The sequence below is a fragment of the Dasypus novemcinctus genome, chromosome 15 (genome assembly GCF_030445035.2).
Source record: "Dasypus novemcinctus isolate mDasNov1 chromosome 15, mDasNov1.1.hap2, whole genome shotgun sequence".
Lineage (NCBI taxonomy): Eukaryota > Metazoa > Chordata > Mammalia > Cingulata > Dasypodidae > Dasypus > Dasypus novemcinctus.
The window spans coordinates 14,960,862-14,986,324 of NC_080687.1; the positions used below are offsets into that span (position 1 = coordinate 14,960,862).

At 37.5% G+C, this 25,463-nt stretch overlaps 1 protein-coding gene across 4 annotated transcripts in view; it reads left to right on the top strand.

The window, feature by feature from the left end:
• SACS (sacsin molecular chaperone) overlaps positions 1–24,750 on the top strand; it is an 81,941-nt gene extending 57,191 nt beyond the window's left edge. For 2 of the 4 annotated variants that reach the window (XM_058277055.2, XM_071208180.1), the window contains 4 exons: positions 341–1,826; positions 2,459–2,550; positions 7,901–7,927; positions 11,899–24,750. In XM_058277055.2, coding sequence (XP_058133038.1) covers positions 341–1,826; positions 2,459–2,550; positions 7,901–7,927; positions 11,899–23,456 — 13,163 coding nt within the window. In that variant the 3' untranslated portion in view covers positions 23,457–24,750. The remainder of the gene's footprint in view (positions 1–340; positions 1,827–2,458; positions 2,551–7,900; positions 7,928–11,898) is intronic. The other 2 variants (XM_071208181.1, XM_058277056.1) reach the window with 1 other exon arrangement.
• The last annotated feature ends 713 nt before the right edge of the window (positions 24,751–25,463 follow it).

The window sequence follows — 25,463 nt, forward strand, 5'->3', positions numbered from 1 at the left end:
CTTAATTTAGTATCCACAGGATATTATGTAGATTTTATATCATAGTCAATAAGGTCTTTTTTTGTCCTTAAATTTTAGGAATAGGCTGTTACAGTCTTCCTTTGTGTCTGGGTGCTCAACTGTATATTAGAAGAAAATTTTAAGTGTATGTAGCAAGTTTAAAACTAGGAGAATTAATTGAGTTTTTTTGCAATAAATATATTTCAGAGTCATTTTATGGTTCATGCTTTTCCATATGCAATATTTTGAAAGTAATTACAATTATTCATTATAATTAAGAGAATTATAATTATTCATTAAATTTCAGAGTTGATCATGACTGTTGAATTTTCCCTTACAGATGTTCCTTGTATCTTCAGTGGTGACCAGATTGGAATGTTAGATCCTCATCAAACACTTTTTGGCCCACATGAATCAGGCCAATGTTGGAATCTTAAAAGTGACAGCAAAGAAATTAGTGAGCTTTCAGACCAGTTTGCACCATTCATTGGCGTTTTTGGAAGCACCAAGGAAACTTTCACAAGTGGCAGTTTTCCTGGAACATTTTTCCGTTTCCCTCTTCGCCTACAACCCTCCCAGCTTAGTGGTAACCTCTACAATAAGCAGAAGGTTCTTGAATTGTTTGATTCTTTCAGAGCAGATGCAGACACGGTGCTGCTGTTTCTGAAGAGTGTGCAGGATGTGTCCTTGCACGTCCGGGAGGCTGATGGAACCGAGAGACTGGTGTTCAGAGTGACTGCCAGTGAGAATAAGGCCCTGAAACACGAAAGGCCAAATTCTATCCAGATTCTGGGGACTGCCATAGGTAACTACTGTAAAAAGATTCCAAGCAATAGCATAACCAGTGAGACGTATCACTTAAATATAGTTTTAGAAGATGAGAGTACTAAAGACGCACAAAAAACATCCTGGTTGGTGTGTAACAGTGTGGGTGGTCGAGGGATGTGCAGTAAACTTGATGCCTTGGCTGACGAATTGAAATTTGTCCCCATCATTGGGATAGCCATGTCTTTATCAAGCAGAGATGATGAAGAACAAGGAGCAACATCTGATTTCCCAGGAAAAGCATTTTGCTTTCTTCCTTTACCACCTGGTGAGGAAAGCAAAACAGGCCTTCCTGTGCACATCAGTGGATTCTTTGGTCTGACAGACAATCGCAGGAGCATTAAATGGAGGGAGCTGGACCAGTGGAGGGACCCAGCTGCCTTATGGAATGACTTTCTTGTTGTGAACGTTGTCCCCAAAGCTTATGCCACTCTCATCTTAGACTCAATAAGACGTCTGGAGACAGAAAAAAACTCCGATTTCCCCCTCTCGGTTGAGATTATCTATAAGCTTTGGCCTGATATGAACAAAGTTAAGGTACACTGGCAACCGATTTTAGAACCCCTGTTTAATGAGCTCTTTCAGAACGCAGTTCTTTATTCAGTCAGCAGCCACTGGGTGAAGTTAGAGCAGGCACACTTCTCAGAACTTGACGAGAGTTTGGAGTATACAAAAACTGTGCTCAGCTACCTCCAGAGCTCAGGGAAGCAGATCGTCAAGGTCCCAGCAAACCTCACTGCTGCGGCCCAGCTCGCTGCCTCCAGGACGAAGCCTGTGAAGAGGGTGACCCCAGCTTTGGTCCGGCAGGTGCTGCGCAAGTCGGTCCCCACAGGCGGCTCCCAGGAGAGGCTGCATCTCCTCGAGTTCGTGCTGTCCGATGACGCCTACAGCGAGCTGCTGGGGCTGGAGCTCCTGCCTCTGCAGAACGGGCATTTCGTCCCCTTCTCCTCCTCTGTGTCCGATCAGGATGCTGTGTATATTACCTCAGAAGATTACCCAAGGTAGAGTTGACACTCTTGAAATCCTAGTCTAGGGGCTTTTCCCTGCCCACCCAATTTAGAGTCCTTTACCAAGAAGTCCTCAGTTATTTACATAGATTCTATAGCAACTATATAGATTCTATAGTTAGCCAGAATTTTGAAGACATATTTTGTTAAAATATTAAAATACTTATTTTTACATTATCTAAAGTGAGAAAGCATTCAAATGTTGATGACTTTTAAAAATATGCCAAGCAGTTGTTTCCTAGGAAATTTCAAGTAACAGACCACTGAAAACAGTGCTTATAAATTAGTTGAGATAAATCAGTAATGAATCATTTTGATGAACTGTAATTTAAAATAATTAAAATAGTAACATCTTTCTAACTTTGATATCTGTTACCATTTCACAATATATAATGAATTTTATTAAGTGTTTGGAATATTACTGAATTTGAATATGGTATATAATGCTCTGACATTTTAAACAAAGCCTAGATAATATTTGGTCAGAAAGTATTGTAATATGAGTTGACGTATGCATTATAATTTATGTAAGATTTCAGGTTTAGCTTGCTAAAATTATATGGTTGACTTTTCTTAGAATTGTTCTAAAATTGTAATACTACTGATGTATTTTCTTTCATTGTTAGGGCCCTTTTCCCAGGTCTTGAAGGAAGATTTATTTTGGATAACTTGAAGCCCCACATTCTAGCTGCTCTAAAGGAGGCTGCCCAAACCCGAGGTATTAGAGATTTTGAGTATTTTAAAAAATAAACCTGGTATGTAGATAGATAGATATAAAATTTTATATAATGTTTTTGTAAGTTTTCTATTATCTTGAACCAATATAAAATTGCCAGTATTTATCCCTTCAAAACCTATAAAATCAACAATTTCATGTGGTTCAACCTAATACAATTGTTTTATTTTAGGATGTTTTGTAACCATTATGACATCTGAACATCCCGAAGTTTTTATTGGTAGATGGTGTGTACTGATGGAAATCTTATTTTACCCTGCAGAGTACTCTACAGTTGTTTAAGCCCTTCCCAATTCTTTTCTCACTGGAGCTGCACAACCTCCAGCCTGTGGCACTGTGAAGTGACTAGAAGCTGCCTTGTGGCACTGTGAGGAGAGGAGAACTGCTATTGTTAGTTAAAAATGCAGGAGGAGGGAAGTGGATGTGGCTCAAGTGATTGAGCTCCTGTCTACCATATGGGAGGTCCGAGGCTTGGTTGCCAGGGTCTCCTGTTGAAGGTCAACTTGCACCACAGGTAGGCACAGCGAGACACAGAGGAAAGACAGTGAGACACACAACAAACCAAAAATGTCCATATCACAAACCTAGGCTGAATGAAATTTTACAAACTGAACACACCCATGTAACTCAGATCAAAAGAACAGAAGATTGTCAGCACCCCCGGAAGCCTCCCTCATGCCCTTTGCAGTCACATCCACCCCAGGGCAGTGATTATCCTGACTTTTCAATGCATCCATTACTTTAGCCCCTTTTTGTACTTTATATAAAAGGAATTGTACAGTTTGTACTTTTTCTTGTCTGGTTTCTCTTGCTTACTATTATGTCTATGAGGTTTCATCCACATCGTGGCATGTAGTTTTACATTTTTCTTCCTCACTCTTGTAACATTTCATTGTGTGATATAGTACTTTTCTTTTTTTGAAGAGAATATTTCTGTTGGTAGCAAGTAGTTTCCGAGGGTGGGTATGGATTTGGAAATTAACTGGAGGTTATTCAGAACTGCATCAGATGAAAAGGGCAGAAGACCAACCAGAGTCAGACTGTTTTTGTTCGACATTTTTCAATACCCCATGGCCCAGAGCATCCCCACCAGGAGTAAGTTGATCTTTGGCCCCTGCGATCTTTTTGTTGGCAAATTCAAAGCACCACTTTTCTGGGGTATCAAAATAAATTAATGATTTATTTATGTTTTCACATGTAGATTTACTTTAAGAAGTTTTCTAGTTCTTAAAATTTTTTCTTATATTTATTTAATTGCATAAAACATTTACATAGTTCCAAAGTCAAAACTATAAAACAAAGCACATTCAGAGAAATCTAGCATCTACCCTTGTTACCATTGCTCACTTCCTTCACCTATTGTTAACCATTTTTGACTTCTGATTTGTCTTTCCATTGTTTCTTCTTGAAAATATGAGCAAAAGTGTTTATGTGGATTCACGTTTTCCTCCTTTCCTGTCGCCAAAGGTAGTGTACTATAAACATTGCTTTGGCACCCTGCTTGCGCTCACTTATTATATATTCTGGACATCCCTCCCTCCAAAGCAGTATGGAAAATTTCCCCTTCTTCTTTTTTATAGATATATAGCATTCAGTTGTGTGACAATACCAGTTTATTCAACCAGCGTTCTATTTACTGATATTTGAGTTGTTTCTGCACTTACCAGATAATGCTGCAATGGTAGTTTTTTGCATATGCCATTTCAAACATTAGGCAGTGTATCTTTGGAATAGATTACAAGTGGTATTGCTGGGTCAAAGAGTAAATGCATGTGCAGTTTTTCTAGATATCTCCTATTCTCTTCCATGGGGGTTGTGCTCTGTTAATCTGTACTAGAAGTGAGAGAATTTGCCCAAGGCCTTTGCCAAAAGAGTATGTTTAGACTTTTGGACTTTTGCCAGTCTAACAAGTGAGAAATGATTAAGATAGTGTGGATTTAATTTCCATTTATCTTATTATGAAGGGAATTGAACTTCTTTTAAATGTGTTTAAAGTCTGTTTGCATTTCTTTTTTCAGGGAGGGAGACACTATTTTTTCCCATTTTTTTTTTCTATTGGGTTGTCTTTTGCTTCCCAATTTTTAGAAGCATTTATTCTTTGTGATATAAGTTGCAAGTATTTTTGCCTAGTTTTTTATTTGTCTTTTTGTTTTATGTTGTGTCTTTTTGACAGGCAAATTTTTAAAACTTCTGTGTGATTAAATGTTAATCTTTTTCCTTTTGCTCCAGATTTTGAGTCAGTTGGGCAAGTTCTTTCCAGTCTGGAAATATGCTCTTTGTTTTCTACTGTTGTATAGTTTTATTTAAATTTTTTTTTTGGTTGCCATTTTAGGATTATAACGATAATCTTTTTTATATATATATCCCTATTTATTAGAGAAGTTGTGAACTTACAAAACAATCATGTGTAATGTGCAGAATTCCCACACAACACCCCTCCACCAACACCTTATATTGTTGTGGAACATGTTACAGATTATGAAAGAACACGATCAGACTGTTACCACTATGGTCCATAGTGTGCATTGGTGTATTTTTTCCCATATGCCCTCTATTATTAACACCATGTATGAGTATTGTACACTTGTTATAGTTTATGAGAGAACAGTCTCATATTTGTACTGTTAACCACAGTCCATCTTCCACCACATGGTTCACAGTGTTATACAGTCCCATGCCTTGTACAGTTTATCCAAAGTATACTGTAGTATCATTTTTCTATTGACATGCTTATTTCTTACTCATTTGGAAGTTATTCTGGTCTTTGTTTCCATATGCCTTACCATTTGACTCAACACAACTAATTTAAAACTACTTTCTCTCACTGATATGAGATGCATTTTAATCAGGTACCAAATTTCCATTTGTATATAGGTCTGGTTTTGTACTTATAATCAAGTCCATTTTCCGTTGATCTGTCTGTTTATGTACCCACACCACATTGTTTTTAATCCTGAGTCTTTTTGTATTTTCTGTTATTTGGTAGGGCTAACTCCTTACTCCTCATTGCTTCAACTTCTTTCTCTAACTCCAGGTGGTTGGGGGAACCTGTAGTTATATTTTTACAAATCAGTTAAATTTATAACTTAACAGATTGACAAAGTCGAGTCTTTCCACTTTGTATGTCTTTTCATTTTCTTATTTACTGTAATTCTGATTCTTTAGCTTAGGGTCTTACTCTAAACACCATTTTTGTCATTGGTTCTTGGTTGATTTTCTTTGGAAGATTACACATATTACCCATAACGTGTGGCACAGTCCTCCCAGAAACTGTTTTGTAGTCATGTTTTTAAAAACTAGATTTAAATTTTAGGCTGCCAGTCTCATAATTATTAATAACCCTGATCTCTAACCTTTTCAGTAATTTTGGTCATATGGGTGATGGATAAGTGGCCCATGGGCATCTTCCTTATTATTTCTCTACTATTTGTTCTAGACAGAAATTAGTTTTTGATAGTCCTTTTTTGCTATTAACATTTTTAATGTTTTAGGGGTATTATGATGTAAGGATTTATGGGAGTCTAAGAAGTAATACCTTTTTTTCCTTTGTTGAAAAATCTGAGTCAGTAAAGAGATACATAGAGAGGAGCCAAGTGGATAGATATGAAAACATCGCATTCTAATACTGAACTCGGGATTTTAATGGATTTAGCACTAATCTCATCACAGGCAGCAGTAGAAAACCACAGGCATCCTTACGTGGAGCCTGGCCCTGTAAAATGGAGAACTTGGAGGAGCAGCCCATCATGTACTTTGCACAATATGCAGGTGCTCTTCCTAAATTTACCAGTTGGCTAGGTTGTTCCATTTTCTGGTGGTGTGAAGTACATGAAGGTATTGACGAGTTTGGAAGAAAATGTCAAGAGAATTATATTTATGGAGCAACCTTCATATGATAGGAAACAGTATAAATATATAAGGCTTGATATTTTTGCTCAGAATAATGGCTCTTCAGTCCATTTTTATTGACACAAAGCACTGTGGATTCTGTTTACTGGTTGTCCATAAAAAGTGATTGGCCAGTCTTGGAAGCACTGCTGCATAAAGTTGAAGCATGTGATGTTTTATCTCTGCAGTGGATACTTCCCTAATTTTACTACTCAAGCAAAATAGGTCTCATTATTTGATCATTTTACCTTATACATGTACTGCATGTAAAATCCTTAGCTAGATAGTTGCTGCTCTTATTTTGAGTGTTTGCCTCTGCTTTTCTCTTGGTTAGCAACTTAAACATGTTTCACTCTTTCCTGTGTGGGGGAAAACAGAACATACTTTGACTTTGATTTCCTATTTTGCATTCTATTATAGTCAAGCTTCTAGAAAGAGAAATGTATGCTTCTTGCCTTTACTTCCTTATTAGTGCATTATTAGTGCAAATACACGGTGGATTCCACCACCATTCCACTAAAACTGTCTGGCTGAGGGCATCATTTAATGATTATTTTTTAATTACATCTAGTGAACTTTCCTTATTCTTTTAACTCCCTCTTTGAACCTGTGGCCCTCTTAGTATCCTCTCACTTCCAGGTCTGCGTCTCAGAATTATTTGAGAACGCCTGTTTTGTTAATTTCTGTAGTATAGTACTGAGTGACTGACAGAATGAATGCTTCTAGGATGACTTAAAGGTGTTATGATTAGAAGAGTTTCAGTACCTTTGGTAAAATCAGTGGTCTCTGAATTAACTGCCAAGTTTGGCATAAGATACCCAAACACACAAACTTCTTACAGATTACAGAGATCTACTTTCAAAAACTGCCTTGCTTTGAGTAGAAGAGGATTATATTTTTATGGAGCAATCTAAATACTTTTAAATATTGACAGTTACCATAAGCAAGAGGTAGAAATATGTAATAAAATCTCCCTTTCTCTATCACGAGGTCAGAATTAATTTTATATTTATTTTGTATAGATACTCCTAAACTCATGAAAAATCAGATTTCTTCCCTTTCTTTATTATCTAGAATATCTTTTAATATTATATGATAGCCTGTGCAAAGGGTCCATTGGTAGCTTATCAAATGATTTTATGTGGATAAAATGTAATTTATGCATGCAAAATACATACTCCTTTCTTTTCTCTCTTTCTGTTCTAAGATTACCTATCCTTAGGTGGTTTTGATTCAGTCATGGAAATATCTCTTTAAATCTTGAATGTGTATTCTGTTCTTTTTGGAATTTTGTTTATGGCTTTTCTTTTATATAATGATGTGTAAAAGACAAAAAAGATTCTACAGATGACATTATATTAAGAAACAAAATAATTTCTTTAGCCATCACTGAAACGTGTTACAATTTTGGCCTTTTCTAAGAATGGATTTAATTATATTCTAGCACAACAACTTCTCTGGGGATATTCAGGTAGGATGACTGACTAAGTTTTGTGTTCATTTGAAGCCTGATGTTCTTGTGCATTCGGTTATTTGAATCCTGTCTTTCTGTTTACTAAGTAGCTAGAAATTGTGTCAACAATTTTTTTCTGGTGGAAGTAACTTTTAAAAGAGAGAAGAAACTATACTACTGTAGGCATTGTTATAAACACCACAATTCAACCATATTTAAATGACTCAGAGACATTCATTACATAAAACAGTTTGTCCCAAATGAAAGAATTATTCTACAATTTGTATTTTAAGCTGTGGCATTTAATGGGAAAGTGTCATAGTGATTGCACCTCTATTATACACTTAAATATTGAGCTTTTAAAGACGAGAGGGGATTAAGTTCCTGGGATTTGTGATTGTGAAGGTAAGAGTTTTGGACTATGGCTTAATGTGCTGAAGTAGCCGATAAGGCAGAGAATCCCTGGATGGTGTCGGCCTCCTGAGGAGAGGTAAATTCTCAGGAGCTAACACAGCTTTCATTATAAATGATTGATTGATATTCTGTTATGCCTGACTGCTGCTTAAGTTTTCTTTTTAAATAAAAATTTTTTGACTCAACTTTGAGCAGTTTCCCCCTAGTTTCATTGACACTTGGAAAGTTAGAGGATGCTAAGATTGGCTTTACAGAAATTGTTTTTATGGTGAATATTATTTTTGGAGTCAATCTATTGTTTGAAACAGGCCACACCTATATTCAAATGAGTTTAGAAACCAACTCATAGTGATAATTTATATAAATATTAAATTTTGTTTCCAACTTATATTAAAAGTGGCCTATCATGCACAGCTACTACATTATTTTTCCTAAGGCTTACCCAATATATTCTATACAAGGTGTAATCAAAGATTAAAGCTACATCTTAATATAAGCAGGATGCAGAGATAACACCTGCACCAGAGCTGGAGTCTCTGGTCAGTGACTTCCCTACTAGCTGTTGGGTCACCTGTTTAGGTTGAAAACTGGAGAGTAAGCTGCAGAGGGTCAGTTCTGGTTTCTTGGAAGAAATTCAATCCCTGATGCTATTTCTGTCCATTTTGAAGTGCATCACTTTAGAGCAGGACATTTCCCTAGATGGATCAAGGGGCCTGCAGCGGCCCCTTTGGCTCGCATGGCCCCTCACCCCCACCCCACAAAGGTCTTAACTGGCAGGCTGGCTTTCCTTTCTTTCTTTCTCTTTTTCTCTCCCCACCCCTTTTGAAGATCTGACTTACCTCAAGTACACCATGAATCAGGCTTATTTATAGCAGTATTAATAACGAGTTTTGACTAATTCTGCATGGTGGGGTATAATTAGAATTCATCCACCATCCCAGCTGCCATTGTCACTTTCTGTCCGAGGAAAGTATAAAAACGCAGTGAGTCTGAGGAAGTCGCTGTGCTTACAGTCTCTCACCCTCATAGCAGGTGGCTGGGTGAGATGTGCAGAGTGAACGGTAGTCAACTCCCAATTAATTATTGCATTAAGGGACTGAAATTTCTTAAGTAATTTTAAAACAGCCAAGTTCAGGCTACAATATCCTGTTTCCATCCCTGTTGAGTATCTTTCTCAAGGTTAGGACTAAACATAATAGACTTTGAACAGTGATTCAGTGTGTCAAGGTGATTATTTTGAACATATAATGGATTGACCTATAAAGTAAACCATAAATTATTCTTTAAGGAGTTCTTTTAAATTAAATGATCATTGATAATAGATTAGATAAAACCTTTATAGCTTTAGGAACAATTTCAGTACTCTAACCTCTTTGGATAGTGCTGATAATTTTAAAGGTTAGGTCACAAAACACACATTATTTATGAAAATGCTGTGAAAATTAATTTGCAATCAAATTAGAGGTGCTTTACAATTTCAGTGTTTTTCTAATGTAGGACATGAAGACTTTTTTTGTGTGTATGTTAACATTTATACTTTAGATAGAAGCTAAATAGCTTACATACAAAACAAAACAGAAATCAGGACTTCAAGCTGAATAGACTGGTGTACTTAGAATTGTGTGTTACTGCATTTTCTCTCTCCTTTATTTTTCTATCCTGTTTCTTTAGTTGAGCATGCCCAGTGTGGTAGTTGCATGCTATATGTAGAGTACGTGTGTGTTTAATTGGCATTTTATTTACACATTAATATTATGTATTTTTCCTGAAGGTAGGTGTGTATTTTATAAATTGCTAAATCTCATGCCAGGACATTGGATACGATTAGCTGCAAAATGCATGCCACATGGCAATTGTTAACATAGAACACAGTGTGATGCATATTTCATTTTTTGTTCTCTGTGTGTTGTGAATTTTGATTTCTAACTTTTTTTTCTTGTATCTTTTTTTATTATATCTTTGCCTTACTTATGATTTGGAAATTCTATTACAGTTACTTCAGTCCAGTAAGCATTTTTAAAGAACATGTTATAAAAATTAAGTATAAAAATTAGATTTTATTGGGATTCATAGACAAAGGAGGTTATACTAGTCAGACTGCTGGCAAGATTTTATAATTTTTAAAAATATTACCACTTGACCTGCCATAAATTATACCATGAAGAAACTAAAAGTACTCAGACTTTGGGTATTGACACTGTCCTAAAGTTGAAAAAGTGTGTCTTTGCTTGAATCAATAAGGTGGTAATTTTTAAAATCTCTTATTGTAACATAAAAGATAATTTTCTTGGTAAAAGGCAAATTGGTCTTCTGATGCAGAAGACTCTGAAATAAGGGTTGGTTAAAAAATAGTGACAGAAAAATGTTCTCCAAGGCCCTAAGGTGTCCCCCCTCTACAACTTTTCCAAAGTTACTTTTAAGAGTCTAAACATTGTATGTACAGAGGAGGAATTGTTTGTTAGTTTTCCACAAAGTGGAATTTAATTTGAGGTTTTTTTTTTTCCCCCAATATGGGCAAGTACATACCTGTAGATATTGAGTATTATTTTTTCATTTTGTTCCTACTGATATTATAAATCAGAAACTCAAAATACGATAAATAAAATCATATATACTAGCCGACTGGTTAAATAAAAAATGTCAGCAACAACCTTTTTTTCTCCCAAGTATAATCTTTAGTTCCCCCGGTTTATTGAGCATATTGAGGTGGAGCAGCTATGGTTATGGGCACAGTCCTGCCTTGAGGACAACGCCCCTGTTCTCTGCTTGCCTCTGAAGCATCTCTGCGGAATCCTGGGATCTGAAGAGTACGGTTAATAACTGCACTAGGTCATAGCTCCCCTAGGGAGGCCCTAAGTGTGCTGCGTATCTGGGTGTGTGCAGAGCTGCCTCTAGGTGCAGAACCTCACCCCCACCTTTTTTCTAGATGGGAGACCTCAAGCCCCAAAAAGAGGGAATGATACTAAAATCGCACATCTAGTTAGTGGCTGAACCTCCTCACCACCTCACTTCAGAGGTGCTGGTTGACTGAGACCTAGAATTCAGACCTCTTCCCCACTTGCAGTGTCCTCTCTTTACCCCTGCACTCACACGGCTTGTTGAAGCATTAAGAAGTGACACAGAGTAGTCACGAAGGAATTCATAATGGGTTCGTTTATAAATAATTTCCATTTATATGAAAAGGTACTTATATGGACTTTATTTGCATCTATCTTTGGTGGTTTTGTTTTTGGACAAAACTAAAAATTGTTTTTGATGTTGATTCCATCTGCAGAACATTAAAGGATAATTTTTAAAAGCACGTTTAAATGTGCTTTCTACATTTATTTAAAACAAGCACTTTCCAGAGAGAATTATTTCTCCTTTAAGTTATTATAAATATGGATTTATGTATAGATTTGCTATCATTATGTGAAAATCCTTTTAGCCCAGTTATCCTGAATTTTTGCATTTTTACAGTCTAGTTAAAACTCTTAAAGTCACTTTGCAGTACTATCTAATCTGTAAGAATAGAAGACTAAATAAATTACAGTAGAATTATATGTATTTATACCATTTTTGTATGTAATTTACAGGAAGGCCCTGTACTCAGCTGCAGCTCCTAAACCCAGAAAGATTTGCACGTCTAATGAAAGAAGTGATGAATGCATTCTGGCCTGGCCGAGAGTTGCTTGTTCACTGGTACCCACTAGCTGAAGACAGAAATCATCCCTCTCTTTCATGGCTTAAGATGGTTTGGAAGAACCTCTACATACATTTTGCAGAGGATTTGACTTTATTTGATGAGATGCCGCTCATCCCCAGGACTGCACTAGAAGAAGACCGGGCGTGTGTGGAGCTCATTAGACTCAGGATCCCATCACTAGTCATTTTAGATGATGAATCTGATGCACAGCTTCCAGAATTTTTAGCGGACGTTGTACAAAAACTTGGAGGAATTGTCCTTAAAAAATTAGATGCCTCCATACAACATCCACTTATTAAAAAGTACATCCATTCACCATTACCGGGTGCTGTTCTGCAGATAATGGAGAAGATGCCATTGCAGAAACTGTGTAACCAAATAGCTTCGCTCCTTCCAACACACAAGGATGCTCTGAGGGAGTTCTTAGCCACTTTAACTGATAGCAGTGAAAAGGAGAAAAGGATAATTCAAGAACTGGCAATATTCAAGCGAATCAACCATTCATCTGGTCAGGGAATTTCCTCTTATACAAAATTGAAAGGTTGTAAAGTCTTGCATCATACTGCCAAGCTTCCGCCAGACCTACGACTTTCTATTTCACTGATAGACAGCAGCGATGAAGCAACTATTCGCCTGGCAAACATGTTGAAAATAGAGAAGTTAAAGACCACTAGCTGCTTAAAGCTTGTGTTAAGAGATATTGAAAATGCATTTTATTCACGTGAAGAGATAACACAGCTTATGTTATGGACCCTTGAGAACCTGTCCTCTCTTAAAAATGAGAATTCAAACGTGATTGATTGGCTAATACCACTAAAATTCATCCACATTTCACAGGAACGGTTGGTGTCAGCCAGTGACTTCTTTGATCCTGATATAGAAGTACTACAGGATCTCTTTTACAGTGAAGAAGAAATCTATTTTCCACCTTCAGTTTTCACCTCACCGGATATTCTTCACTCTTTAAGACAGATTGGTTTAAAAAATGAAGCCAGTCTCAAAGAGAAAGAGGTGGTACAAGTGGCAAAAAAAATTGAAACTTTACAGGGCAGTTCTAGTCTAAATCAGGATGTTCTCTTAAAGAAAGCCAAAACACTGTTATTAGTTTTAAATAAGAATCATGCCTTGTTGCAGTCATCTGAAGGAAAAATTACGTTGAAGAAAATAAAATGGGTTCCAGCCTGTAAGGAAAGGCCTCCAAATTATCCAGGGTCATTAGTCTGGAAAGGAGACCTCTGTAACTTTTGTGCACCTCCAGATATGTGTGATGTGGCTCATGCCATTCTGGTTGGCTCATCAGTCCCTCTTGTTGAAAGTGTGCATGTAAACCTGGCAACAGCGTTAGGCATCTTCACAAAACCTAGCATCAGTGCCGTATTAAAACACTTTAAAATTGTGGTTGACTGGTATACTTCAAAAACCTTTAGTGATGAAGATTACTATCAGTTCCAACATGTTTTGCTTGAAATTTATGGATTCATGCATGATCACTTAGATGAAGGGAAAGATGCTTTTAAGGCCTTAAAATTTCCTTGGGTCTGGACTGGCAAAAAATTTTGTTCCCTTACCCAAGCAGTGATAAAACCAATCCATGATCTTGACCTTCAGCCTTATTTGCATAGTGTGCCTAAAACCATGGCAAAATTCCACCAACTGTTTAAGGTCTGTGGTTCAATAGAGGAGTTGACATCAGATCATATTTCCATGGTCATTCAGAAGATATTTCTCAAAAGTGACCAAGATCTCAGTGAACAAGAGAGCAAACAAAATCTTCATCTTATATTAAACATTATCAGATGGCTGTATAGCAATCAGATTCCAGCAAGCCCCAATACACCAGTTCCTATACATCACAGCAAAAATCCTTCTAAACTTATCATGAAGCCAATTCATGAATGCTGTTATTGTGACATCAAAGTCGATGACCTTAATGACTTACTTGAAGATTCGGTGGAACCCATCATTTTGGTACATGAGGACATACCCATGAAAACTGCAGAATGGTTAAAAGTCCCATGTCTTAGTACAAGGTTGATCAATCCTGAAAATATGGGATTTGAGCAGTCAGGACAAAGAGAACCACTTACTGTAAGAATTAAAAATATTCTGGAAGAATACCCTTCCGTGTCAGATATTTTTAAAGAACTACTTCAAAATGCTGATGATGCTAATGCCACTGAGTGCAGTTTCATGATTGACATGAGAAGAAACATGGACATCAGAGAGAATCTCCTAGACCCAGGGATGGCTGCTTGCCACGGGCCTGCTCTGTGGTCATTCAATAATTCTGAATTCTCAGATTCAGATTTTGTGAACATAACGAGGCTAGGAGAATCTTTAAAAAGGGGAGAAGTTGACAAGGTTGGAAAATTTGGTCTTGGATTTAATTCTGTCTACCACATCACTGACATTCCCATTATTATGAGTCGAGAATTCATGATCATGTTCGATCCAAACATAAACCATATCAGTAAACACATTAAAGACAAATCGAATCCTGGCATCAAAATTAATTGGAGCAAACAACAGAAAAGACTTCGGAAATTTCCTAACCAGTTCAAACCATTTATAGAGGTGTTTGGCTGTCAGTTACCCCTGACAGTGGAAACGCCTTACAGCTACAAGGGGACTCTTTTCCGACTTGCCTTTAGAACTCAACAAGAAGCTAAAGTGAGTGAAGTCAGTAGTACCTGCTATAACACAGCAGATATTTACTCTCTCGTGGATGAATTTAGTCTCTGTGGACACAGGCTTATCATTTTCACTCAGAATGTAAACTCAATGTATTTGAAGTACTTGAAAATTGAGGAAACCCACCCCAGCTTAGCACAAGATACAATAACAATCCAAAAAAAAATCTGCCCTTCCAAAGCTTTGAGTGCACCTGTTTTGAGTGTTTTAAAAGAAGCTGCTAAGCTTATGAAGATGTGCAGTGGCAGTAATAAAAAGCTGTCCACTGATGCACCAAAGTCATCTGTCATTCTTCAGATAACAGTTGAAGAATTTCACCATGTGTTCAGAAGGATTGCTGATTTGCAGTCACCACTTTTTAGAGGTCCAGATGACGACCCAGCTGCCTTCTTTGAAATGGCTAAATCTGGCCAAGCAAAAAAGCCTTCAGATGAGTTGCCACAAAAGACAGTTGAGTGTACAACATGGCTTATATGCACCTGCATGGATGTAGGAGAGGCTCTGAAATTTTCCCTGAATGAAAGCGGAAGAAGACTGGGACTTGTTCCTTGTGGTGCAGTAGGAGTGTTCCTGTCTGAAATCCAAGACCAGAAGTGGATTGTGAAACCACACGTTGGGGAAGTGTTTTGCTATTTACCTTTACGAATAAAAACAGGCTTGCCAGTTCACATCAATGGGTGTTTTGCCGTTACATCAAATAGAAAAGAAATATGGAAGACGGATACAAAAGGACGATGGAATACCACCTTCATGAGACACGTTATTGTGAAAGCCTACTTAGAAGCACTGAGTGTGCTCCGTGACCTGGCAGTCAGTGGGGAACTAACTGAGTATACTTACTATGCAGTCTGGCCTGATCCTGATTTAGTTCATGATGACTTTTCTGTAATTTGTCAAGGATTTTATGAAGATATAGCAAATGGAAAAGGGAAAGAATTGACCAGAGTCTTCTCTGACGGATCTATGTGGGTTTCCATGAAGAATGTGAGATTTTTAGATGACTCTATACTTAAAAGAAGAGATGTTGGTCCTGCAGCCTTCAAGATATTTTTGAAATACCTCAAGAAGACTGGGTCAAAAAACCTCTGTGCTGTCGAACTTCCTTCTTCAGTAAAATTAGGGTTTGAAGAAGCTGGATGCAAACAGATACTGCTTGAAAATACATTTTCAGAGAAACAGTTTTTTTCAGAAGTGTTTTTTCCAAATATTCAAGAAATTGAAGCAGAGCTTAGAGATCCTTTAATGAATTTTGTTCTAAATGAAAAAGTTGACGAATTCTCAGGAATCCTTCGTGTTACTCCGTGCATTCCTTGCTCTTTAGAGGGGCATCCTTTGGTTCTCCCATCAAGATTGATCCATCCTGAAGGACGAGTCGCAAAGTTATTTGATACTAAAGATGGACGATTTCCTTACGGTTCTACTCAGGATTATCTTAATCCTATCATTTTGATTAAACTAGTTCAGTTAGGTATGGCCAAAGATGATATTTTATGGGATGACATGCTAGAACGTGCAGATTCCATAGCTGAAATTAATAAAAGTGATCATGCTGCTGCTTGCCTGAGAAGTAGTATCTTATTAAGTCTTATTGATGAAAAATTAAAAATCAGGGATCCCAGAGCAAAAGATTTTGCTGCAAAATATCAAACAATCCCCTTCCTCCCATTTCTGACAAAACCAGCAGGATTTTCTTTGGAATGGAAAGGAAACAGTTTTAAGCCTGAAACCATGTTTGCAGCAACTGACCTTTATACAGCTGAGCATCAGGATATAGTTTGTCTTTTGCAGCCAATTCTAAATGAAAATTCTCATTCCTTTAGAGGTTGTGGTTCAGTGTCATTGGCTGTTAAAGAGTTTCTGGGATTACTTAAGAAGCCAACGGTTGATCTGGTTATCAACCAATTGAAAGAAGTTGCAAAGTCAGTTGATGATGGAATTACATTGTACCAGGAGAATATCACCAATGCTTGCTACAAATACTTGCATGAAGCAATGATGCAAAATGAAATCACAAAGATATCGATTATTGAAAAGTTAAAGCCCTGTAGCTTCATCCTAGTTGAAAATGCATATGTTGACTCAGGAAAAGTCTCTTTTCACTTGAATTTTGAGGCAGCTCCATATCTTTATCAATTGCCTAATAAATATAAAAATAATTTTCGTGAGCTTTTTGAAAGTGTGGGTGTGAGGCAGTCATTTACTGTTGAAGATTTTGCCCTTGTTTTGGAATCTCTAGATCAAGAAAGAGGAACAAAGCAAATAACAGAGGAGAATTTCCAGCTTTGCCGACGAATAATTAGTGAGGGAATATGGAGTCTCATTAGAGAAAAGAAACAAGAATTTTGTGAGAAAAATTATGGCAAAATATTATTGCCAGATACTAACCTGGTGCTTCTCCCTGCTAAATCTTTATGCTACAATGATTGTCCCTGGATAAAAGTAAAGGATACCACTGTAAAATATTGTCATTCTGACATACCCAGGGAAGTGGCTGTGAAACTAGGAGCAGTCCCAAAGCGACATAAAGCCTTAGAAAGATATGCCTCCAACATCTGTTTCACAACTCTCGGCACTGAATTTGGACAGAAAGAAAAATTGACCAGCAGGATTAAGAGTATTCTGAATGCCTACCCTTCAGAAAAGGAAATGTTGAAAGAGCTGCTTCAAAATGCTGATGATGCAAAAGCCACTGAAATCTGTTTTGTGTTTGACCCGAGACAGCATCCAGTCGACAGAATCTTTGATGATAAATGGGCACCACTGCAGGGGCCAGCACTCTGTGTGTATAACAATCAGCCTTTTACAGATGACGATGTCAGAGGAATTCAGAATCTTGGGAAAGGCACCAAAGAAGGCAATCCTTACAAAACCGGACAATACGGAATAGGATTTAATTCTGTTTATCATATTACAGACTGCCCTTCCTTTATCTCTGGCAATGACATCCTGTGCATTTTTGATCCTCATGCCAGATATGCACCAGGAGCCACATCAGTCAGTCCTGGCCGCATGTTTAGGGACCTGGATGTAGACTTTAGGACGCAGTTCTCAGATGTCCTGGATCTTTATTTGGGAACCCATTTTAAACTGGATAATTGCACCATGTTTAGGTTTCCTCTTCGTAATACAGAAATGGCAAAGGTGTCAGAAATTTCCTCTGTTCCATCATCAGACAGAATGGTCCAGAATCTTTTGGACAAATTGCGTTCAGATGGGGCAGAACTTCTAATGTTTCTTAATCATATGGAAAAAATTTCTATTTGTGAAATAGATAAAGCTACTGGAGCTCTAAATGTTCTGTATTCAGTAAGGGGCACAATCACCGATGGAGACAGATTAAAAAGGAAACAATTTCATGCATCTGTAATCGACAGTGTTACTAAAAAAAGGCAGCTCAAAGACATACCGGTTCAACAGATAACCTATACCATGGATACTGAGGACTCTGAAGGAAATCTTACCACATGGCTAATTTGTAATAGGTCAGGTTTTTCGAGTATGGACAAAGTGTCCAAGAGTGTTATATCAGCTCACAAGAACCAAGATATTACTCTTTTTCCACGTGGTGGGGTGGCTGCCTGCATCACTCACAACTATAAAAAGCCCCACAGGGCCTTCTGTTTTCTGCCCCTCTCTTTGGAGACAGGGTTGCCATTTCATGTGAATGGCCACTTTGCCCTGGACTCAGCTCGAAGAAATTTGTGGCGTGATGATAATGGTGTCGGTGTTCGAAGTGACTGGAATAACAGCTTAATGATGGCATTAATAGCTCCTGCATATGTTGAATTACTAATCCAGTTAAAAAAACGGTATTTCCCTGGTTCTGACCCAACGATATCAGTTTTACAGAACACGCCTATTCATGTTGTGAAGGACACTTTAAAAAAGTTTTTATCATTTTTCCCAGTTAACAGGCTTGATCTACAGCCAGATTTGTATTGTCTGGTGAAAGCACTGTATAGTTGCATTCATGAAGACATGAAACGTCTTTTACCTGTTGTACGGGCGCCAAATATCGATGGCTCGGATTTGCACTCTGCTGTTATAATTACTTGGATTAATATGTCCACGGCAAATAAAACTAAGCCATTTTTTGACAATTTACTACAGGATGAATTGCAACACCTTAAAAATGCAGATTATAATATCACAACACGCAAAACTGTAGCAGAGAATGTCTACAGACTAAAACACCTGCTTTTAGAAATTGGCTTCAACTTGGTTTATAACTGTGATGAAACTGCTAATCTTTACCACTGTCTCATAGATGCAGACATTCCTGTTAGTTACGTAACTCCTGCCGACGTTCGGTCTTTTTTAATGACATTTTCCTCCCCTGATACGACTTGCCACATTGGAAAGCTGCCTTGTCGTCTTCAGCAGACTAACCTAAAACTTTTTCACAGTTTAAAATTGTTAGTTGATTATTGTTTTAAGGATGCAGAAGAAAATGAAGTTGAAGTTGAGGGACTGCCCCTTCTCATTACATTGGACAGCGTTTTGCAAACTTTTGATGCAAAACGACCCAAGTTTTTAACAACATACCATGAATTGATTCCATCCCGCAAAGACTTGTTTATGAATACATTGTATTTGAAATATAGTAGTATTTTATTGAACTGTAACGTTGCAAAAGTGTTTGACATTTCCAGCTTTGCTGATTTGTTATCATCTGTGTTGCCTCGTGAATATAAGACCAAAAATTGTACAAAATGGAAAGACAATTTTGCAAGTGAGTCTTGGCTTAAGAATGCATGGCATTTTATCAGTGAATCGGTAAGCTTGCGAGAAGACCAGGAAGAAACAAAACCAACCTTTGACCTTGTGGTCGATACCTTGAAAGACTGGGCATTGCTTCCGGGAACAAAGTTTACTGTTTCAGCCAATCAGCTTGTGGTTCCTGAAGGGGACGTTCTGCTTCCTCTAAGCCTTATGCATATAGCAGTTTTTCCAAATGCCCAGAGTGATAAAGTTTTTCATGCTCTAATGAGAGCTGGCTGTATTCAGCTTGCCTTGAACAAAATCTGCTCCAAAGACAGTGTATTTGTTCCCCTGTTGTCATGTCACACAGCAAACATAGAGAACCCCTCAAGCATTTTGAAGGCTGTGCATTATATGGTCCAAACCTCAACATTTAGGACTGAAAAATTAGTTGAAAATGACTTTGAAGCCCTTCTGATGTATTTCAACTGCAATTTGGGTCACTTGATGTCTCAAGATGACATTAAAATTTTAAAGTCACTTCCATGTTACAAATCCATTAGTGGTCGCTATATGAGCATTGCAAAATTTGGCGCATGCTATGTGCTGACAAAAAGTATCCCTTCAGCTGAAGTGGAAAAATGGACACAATCATCATCATCTGCATTTCTTGAAGAAAAAATACACTTAAAAGAACTATATGAGGTACTTGGTTGTGTACCTGTGGATGATCTTGAGGTGTATTTGAAACACCTGTTGCCAAAAATTGAAAATCTCTCTTATGATGCAAAATTAGAGCACTTGATCTATCTGAAGAATAGATTATCAAGTATTGAAGAAGTATCAGAGATTAAGGAGCAACTTTTTGAAAAACTTGAAAGTTTGTTGATAATTCATGATGCCAACAGTCGGCTAAAACAAGCAAAACATTTCTATGATAGAACTGTGAGAGTTTTTGAAGTGATGCTTCCTGAAAAATTGTTTATCCCTAAGGATTTCTTTAAAAAATTGGAACAACGTATAAAGCCCAAAAATCAGGTTGCATTTATGACATCTTGGGTGGAATTCTTAAGGAATATTGGACTAAAATACATACTTTCTCAACAGCAGTTGTTACAGTTTGCTAAGGAAATCAGTGTGAGAGCTAATACTGAAAACTGGTCTAAAGAAACATTGCAAAGTACAGTTGATATCCTTCTCCATCATATATTCCAAGAACGAGTGGACTTGTTTTCTGGGAATTTTCTGAAAGAGCTGTCCTTAATACCATTTTTATGTCCTGAGCGGGCACCTGCTGAATTCATTAGATTTCATCCTCAATATCAAGAGGTCAATGGAACACTTCCTCTTATAAAATTCAGTGGAGCACAGGTAAATCCTAAGTTCAAGCAGTGCGATGTTCTGCAGCTGTTATGGACATCCTGCCCTATCCTTCCTGAGAAAGCCACACCCTTGAGTATCAGAGAGCAAGAAGGCAGTGAGCTCGGTCCACAAGAACAGCTGGAGCAAGTTTTAAGCATGCTTAATGTGAACTTGGACCCCCCTCTTGACAAGGTCATTAATAACTGCAGAAACATCTGCAACATCACAACTTTGGATGAAGAAATGGTAAAAACGAGAGCTAAGGTCTTAAGGAGCATATACGAATTTCTCAGCGCGGATAAAAGGGAGTTCCGATTCCAACTGCGAGGCATTGCCTTTGTGATGGTAGAAGAAGGTTGGAAACTTCTGAAGCCTGAGGAGGTAGTGATAAATCTGGAGTACGAGTCTGATTTTAAGCCTTATTTGTATAAGCTACCTTTAGAACTTGGCACATTTCATCAGTTGTTCAAACATTTAGGTACTGAAGATATTATTTCAACTAAGCAATATGTTGAAGTGTTGAGCCGCATATTCAAAAATTCAGAAGGAAAACAGTTAGACCCTAATGAAATGCGTACAGTTAAGCGAGTAGTTTCTGGACTGTTCAAGAGTCTGCAGAATGATTCAGTCAAGGTTAGAAGTGATCTTGAGAATGTACGCGACCTTGCACTGCACCTTCCGAGCCAGGATGGTAGATTGGTAAAGTCGAGCATCTTAGTGTTTGATGATGCACCACATTACAAGAGCAGAATTCAGGGAAATATTGGTGTCCAGATGTTGGTTGATCTTAGCCAGTGTTACTTAGGGAAAGACCACGGATTCCACACGAAGTTGATAATGCTCTTTCCCCAAAAACTCAGACCTCGTTTACTGAGCAGTATTCTTGAAGAACAGCTAGATGAGGAGACTCCTAAAGTTTGCCAGTTTGGAGCACTGTGTTCTCTCCAGGGGAGACTGCAGTTACTCTTGTCTTCTGAGCAGTTTATTACAGGACTAATTAGAATTATGAAGCATGAAAATGATAATGCTTTCCTGGCCAATGAAGAAAAAGCCATAAGACTTTGCAAAGCCCTGAGAGAAGGATTGAAAGTTTCCTGTTTTGAAAAGCTTCAAACAACTTTAAGAGTTAAAGGATTTAATCCCATTCCCCACAGCAGAAGTGAGACGTTTGCGTTTTTGAAGAGATTTGGCAACGCAGTCATTCTGCTCTACATTCAGCATTCGGACAGTAAAGACATTAACTTCCTGCTGGCGTTAGCAATGACACTTAAGTCAGCAACTGACAATTTGATTTCCGACACTTCATATTTAATTGCTATGTTAGGGTGCAATGATATTTACAGGATCAGTGAGAAACTTGACAGTTTAGGAGTGAAATATGACTCTTCAGAACCATCAAAACTTGAACTTCCTATGCCTGGCACTCCAATACCTGGTGAAATTCATTACACTCTGCTCATGGATCCAATGAATGTGTTTTACCCGGGAGAATATGTTGGGTACCTTGTTGATGCTGAAGGCGGCGATATCTATGGATCATACCAGCCAACATACACATATGCAATTATTGTACAAGAAGTGGAAAGGGAAGATGCCGACAATTCCAGTTTCCTAGGAAAGATATATCAGATTGATATTGGCTATAGTGAATATAAAATCGTTAGCTCTCTTGATCTGTATAAGTTTTCCAGGCCTGACGAGAGTTCTCAGAGCAGAGACAGCGCCCCTTCTACACCAACCAGTCCTACGGAGTATCTGGCCCCTGGACTACGGAGCATCCCTCCCCTCTTCTCCGGCAGAGAGAGCCACAAAACCTCATCTTCAAAACATCATTCCCCCAAAAAGCTTAAAGTTAATTCTTTACCAGAAATCTTAAAGGAAGTGACATCAGTGGTGGAGCAGGCTTGGAAGCTTCCAGAGTCAGAAAGAAAAAAGATTATTAGAAGGTTGTATTTGAAATGGCATCCTGACAAAAATCCAGAGAATCATGATATTGCTAATGAGGTCTTTAAACATTTGCAGAATGAAATCAACAGATTAGAGAAACAGGCTTTTCTAGATCAAAATGCAGACAGAGCCTCAAGACGGACATTTTCAACCTCAGCATCCCGATTTCAGTCCGACAAGTACTCATTTCAAAGATTTTATACTTCATGGAACCAAGAAGCCACGAGTCATAAATCGGAAAGACAACAACAAAACAAAGAAAAATGCCCCCCTTCAGCGGGACAGACTTACTCGCAGAGGTTCTTTGTTCCCCCCACTTTCAAGTCAGTCGGTAATCCCGTAGAAGCACGCAGGTGGTTACGACAAGCCAGAGCAAATTTTTCAGCTGCCAGAAATGACCTTCATAAAAATGCCAACGAATGGGTGTGCTTCAAATGTTACCTTTCTACCAAGTTAGCTTTGATTGCGGCTGACTATGCCGTAAGGGGAAAGTCTGATAAAGATGTAAAGCCGACTGCACTTGCCCAAAAAATAGAGGAATACAGTCAGCAACTTGAAGGACTGACAAATGACGTACATACGTTGGAAGCTTATGGCGCAGACAGCTTAAAAACAAGATATCCTGATTTGCTTCCTTTTCCGCAGATTCCAAACGACAGATTTACCTCTGAGGTTGCTATGAGGGTGATGGAATGTACTGCCTGTATCATAATAAAACTTGAAAACTTCATACAACAGAAAGTGTGAAGTATTTAAAGAAAAGGAAGAGCAGAGCTAAGTCATGAATGTGTTGGAGCACAAATATGAATTGCTGTATTCCATTAAGCTTCATTACCAGTTACATAGGAATTGTGAAGCACAGAAAATTTACCAGAATCTAAAGGAAAACTATTTTGAAGATGGCAAGGAACTAAAAAATTGGTAGATGTATTTGAATGGCTTGGATGGCACATTATTGAACTGCACTTTATATAACCAAAGCTTAGCGGTTTGTTAGGTGAGTCTATATATGTCTCTGATTAGGAAGAAAGTAATTTTATGTTTTTAACATGGTTCTTTTTGAAGGAGCTAATGAAACACTGGACATATCATTGATTTAAACAAATAAGGAGAATGAATTCTTTGGAGTTTATCTTTTTTTTTTTTAAGTGGATCCTCTTTTGGACTCATTACTTTCTTATCAGCTGGATCTGATTATGACTTTGTTGCAATTTTACATCTTGAATACTCAGTATATGTAAAAAATGGTACAGTATTTTAATCCTGAATATTACTTGATGAAGCAGTTAGGACGTCTTGGAGTGCGCTGAGTGCACTTTGCACCTCCCTTTAACTGTGTTTTCACACCTTATGTTTACAGCTTCCTCTCCCGTGAAGATAGCATACAGAAAATTCAGAGTGGTGGCAGTGCTCCCGACAGATGTCAGTGTTGCTTCTGCACACTGCTTGCCACACTAGTGGCAATCGGCTGTCAGAACACTTGCTTTATGTTTGCGTGTACATATTTTCCACAGACGTCATAATTTATGTAGTACGGTTGAACAGGATGCAATCTTTTGCCTCATATTTAAAGGTGCTGTGATTAAAAAACAAAAAGAAATTTTGTCTTTCAGTAGGACACAGTGGGGCTTTATTGGATTTTACTTTAAAAACATTAAAAGTTGTAAAATCTTTGTGACAATTATCCAGTTGCTTTTACAAGAGGAATTATCAATGTCTATTTCCCCATGAATGATTCAGAACTGACATTTAATTCTCATCATGTTTTAATTGTTCTACCATACTTATTTAACATATTTCTTTTGTAGAATGTGAAAGAAAGATAATGGTAATTAGTTTATTTACGTGTACTGGCTGTAAATCTTGCAAAATATATTTTATGCAATTAAGGGCTTAAGGAATATGTTAAAACATTTTTACATTTATTGGTAATAAGGAATGTTTGCGCCTCCAAAATTATATTGCTTCTGGATGTGAAGCCATGTAATTATTTCTGCTATTAAGTGCCATAATTTTAATAAAGTAAATTGTACATATGAAATCTTGTATTTCCTGAGAAATAGTTCATTGGAAATCAGACTTCGTATCCCCCTATATTAAGTTTTGATGTGTGTGTATGTGTGAATGTGTGTTTCTTGGGAATGTTAGAATTTTCCTCTGTACTTTTATGCCAGGGTGTTAGTAGGTTTATTTTTCATGACTAATTATAACATGCTTGTTATAAAATAGGTTTATTAGTTGCTCACTGATTTAGTGGAATTTGTCTTACTTCACCTTTGCAGGGAATAAGATCAGTGGATATACATGGCAGGTACATGTTTTTGGAAGTAGATACATTAAACATGCTTTTTATTTTATAATTTCAAACATTTATGCATACTAGCAATTTAAAAATTGGGAAGATGTTTTAAGTGGTCAACACTGTAAATGGAATACCTTTTAAAAAAGGCATTAGAAATAAAGAGTTGACTTTTTCAACTTTTAGTTCTGAGAGTGCAGAAAATGAATGCGAACTTGTGTTTATAGATATAAACCGTAAAATTAGAAAGCTGTAATGCTCTTGGTACCACTACATTGTGAGCTGTTTGGGGATCCTGAAATATATAACTGTTAAAACAAAAAGACAAAAAAACCACAATTTCTGTGTGGAAGGGCACTCTGCAGAGTGTGTGGCTTACACAAAAACTAACTTGTTTCAGTGGATTCATTTTGTCCTATTTGATTTATATAGCAATTTATACAACCACTGGCACT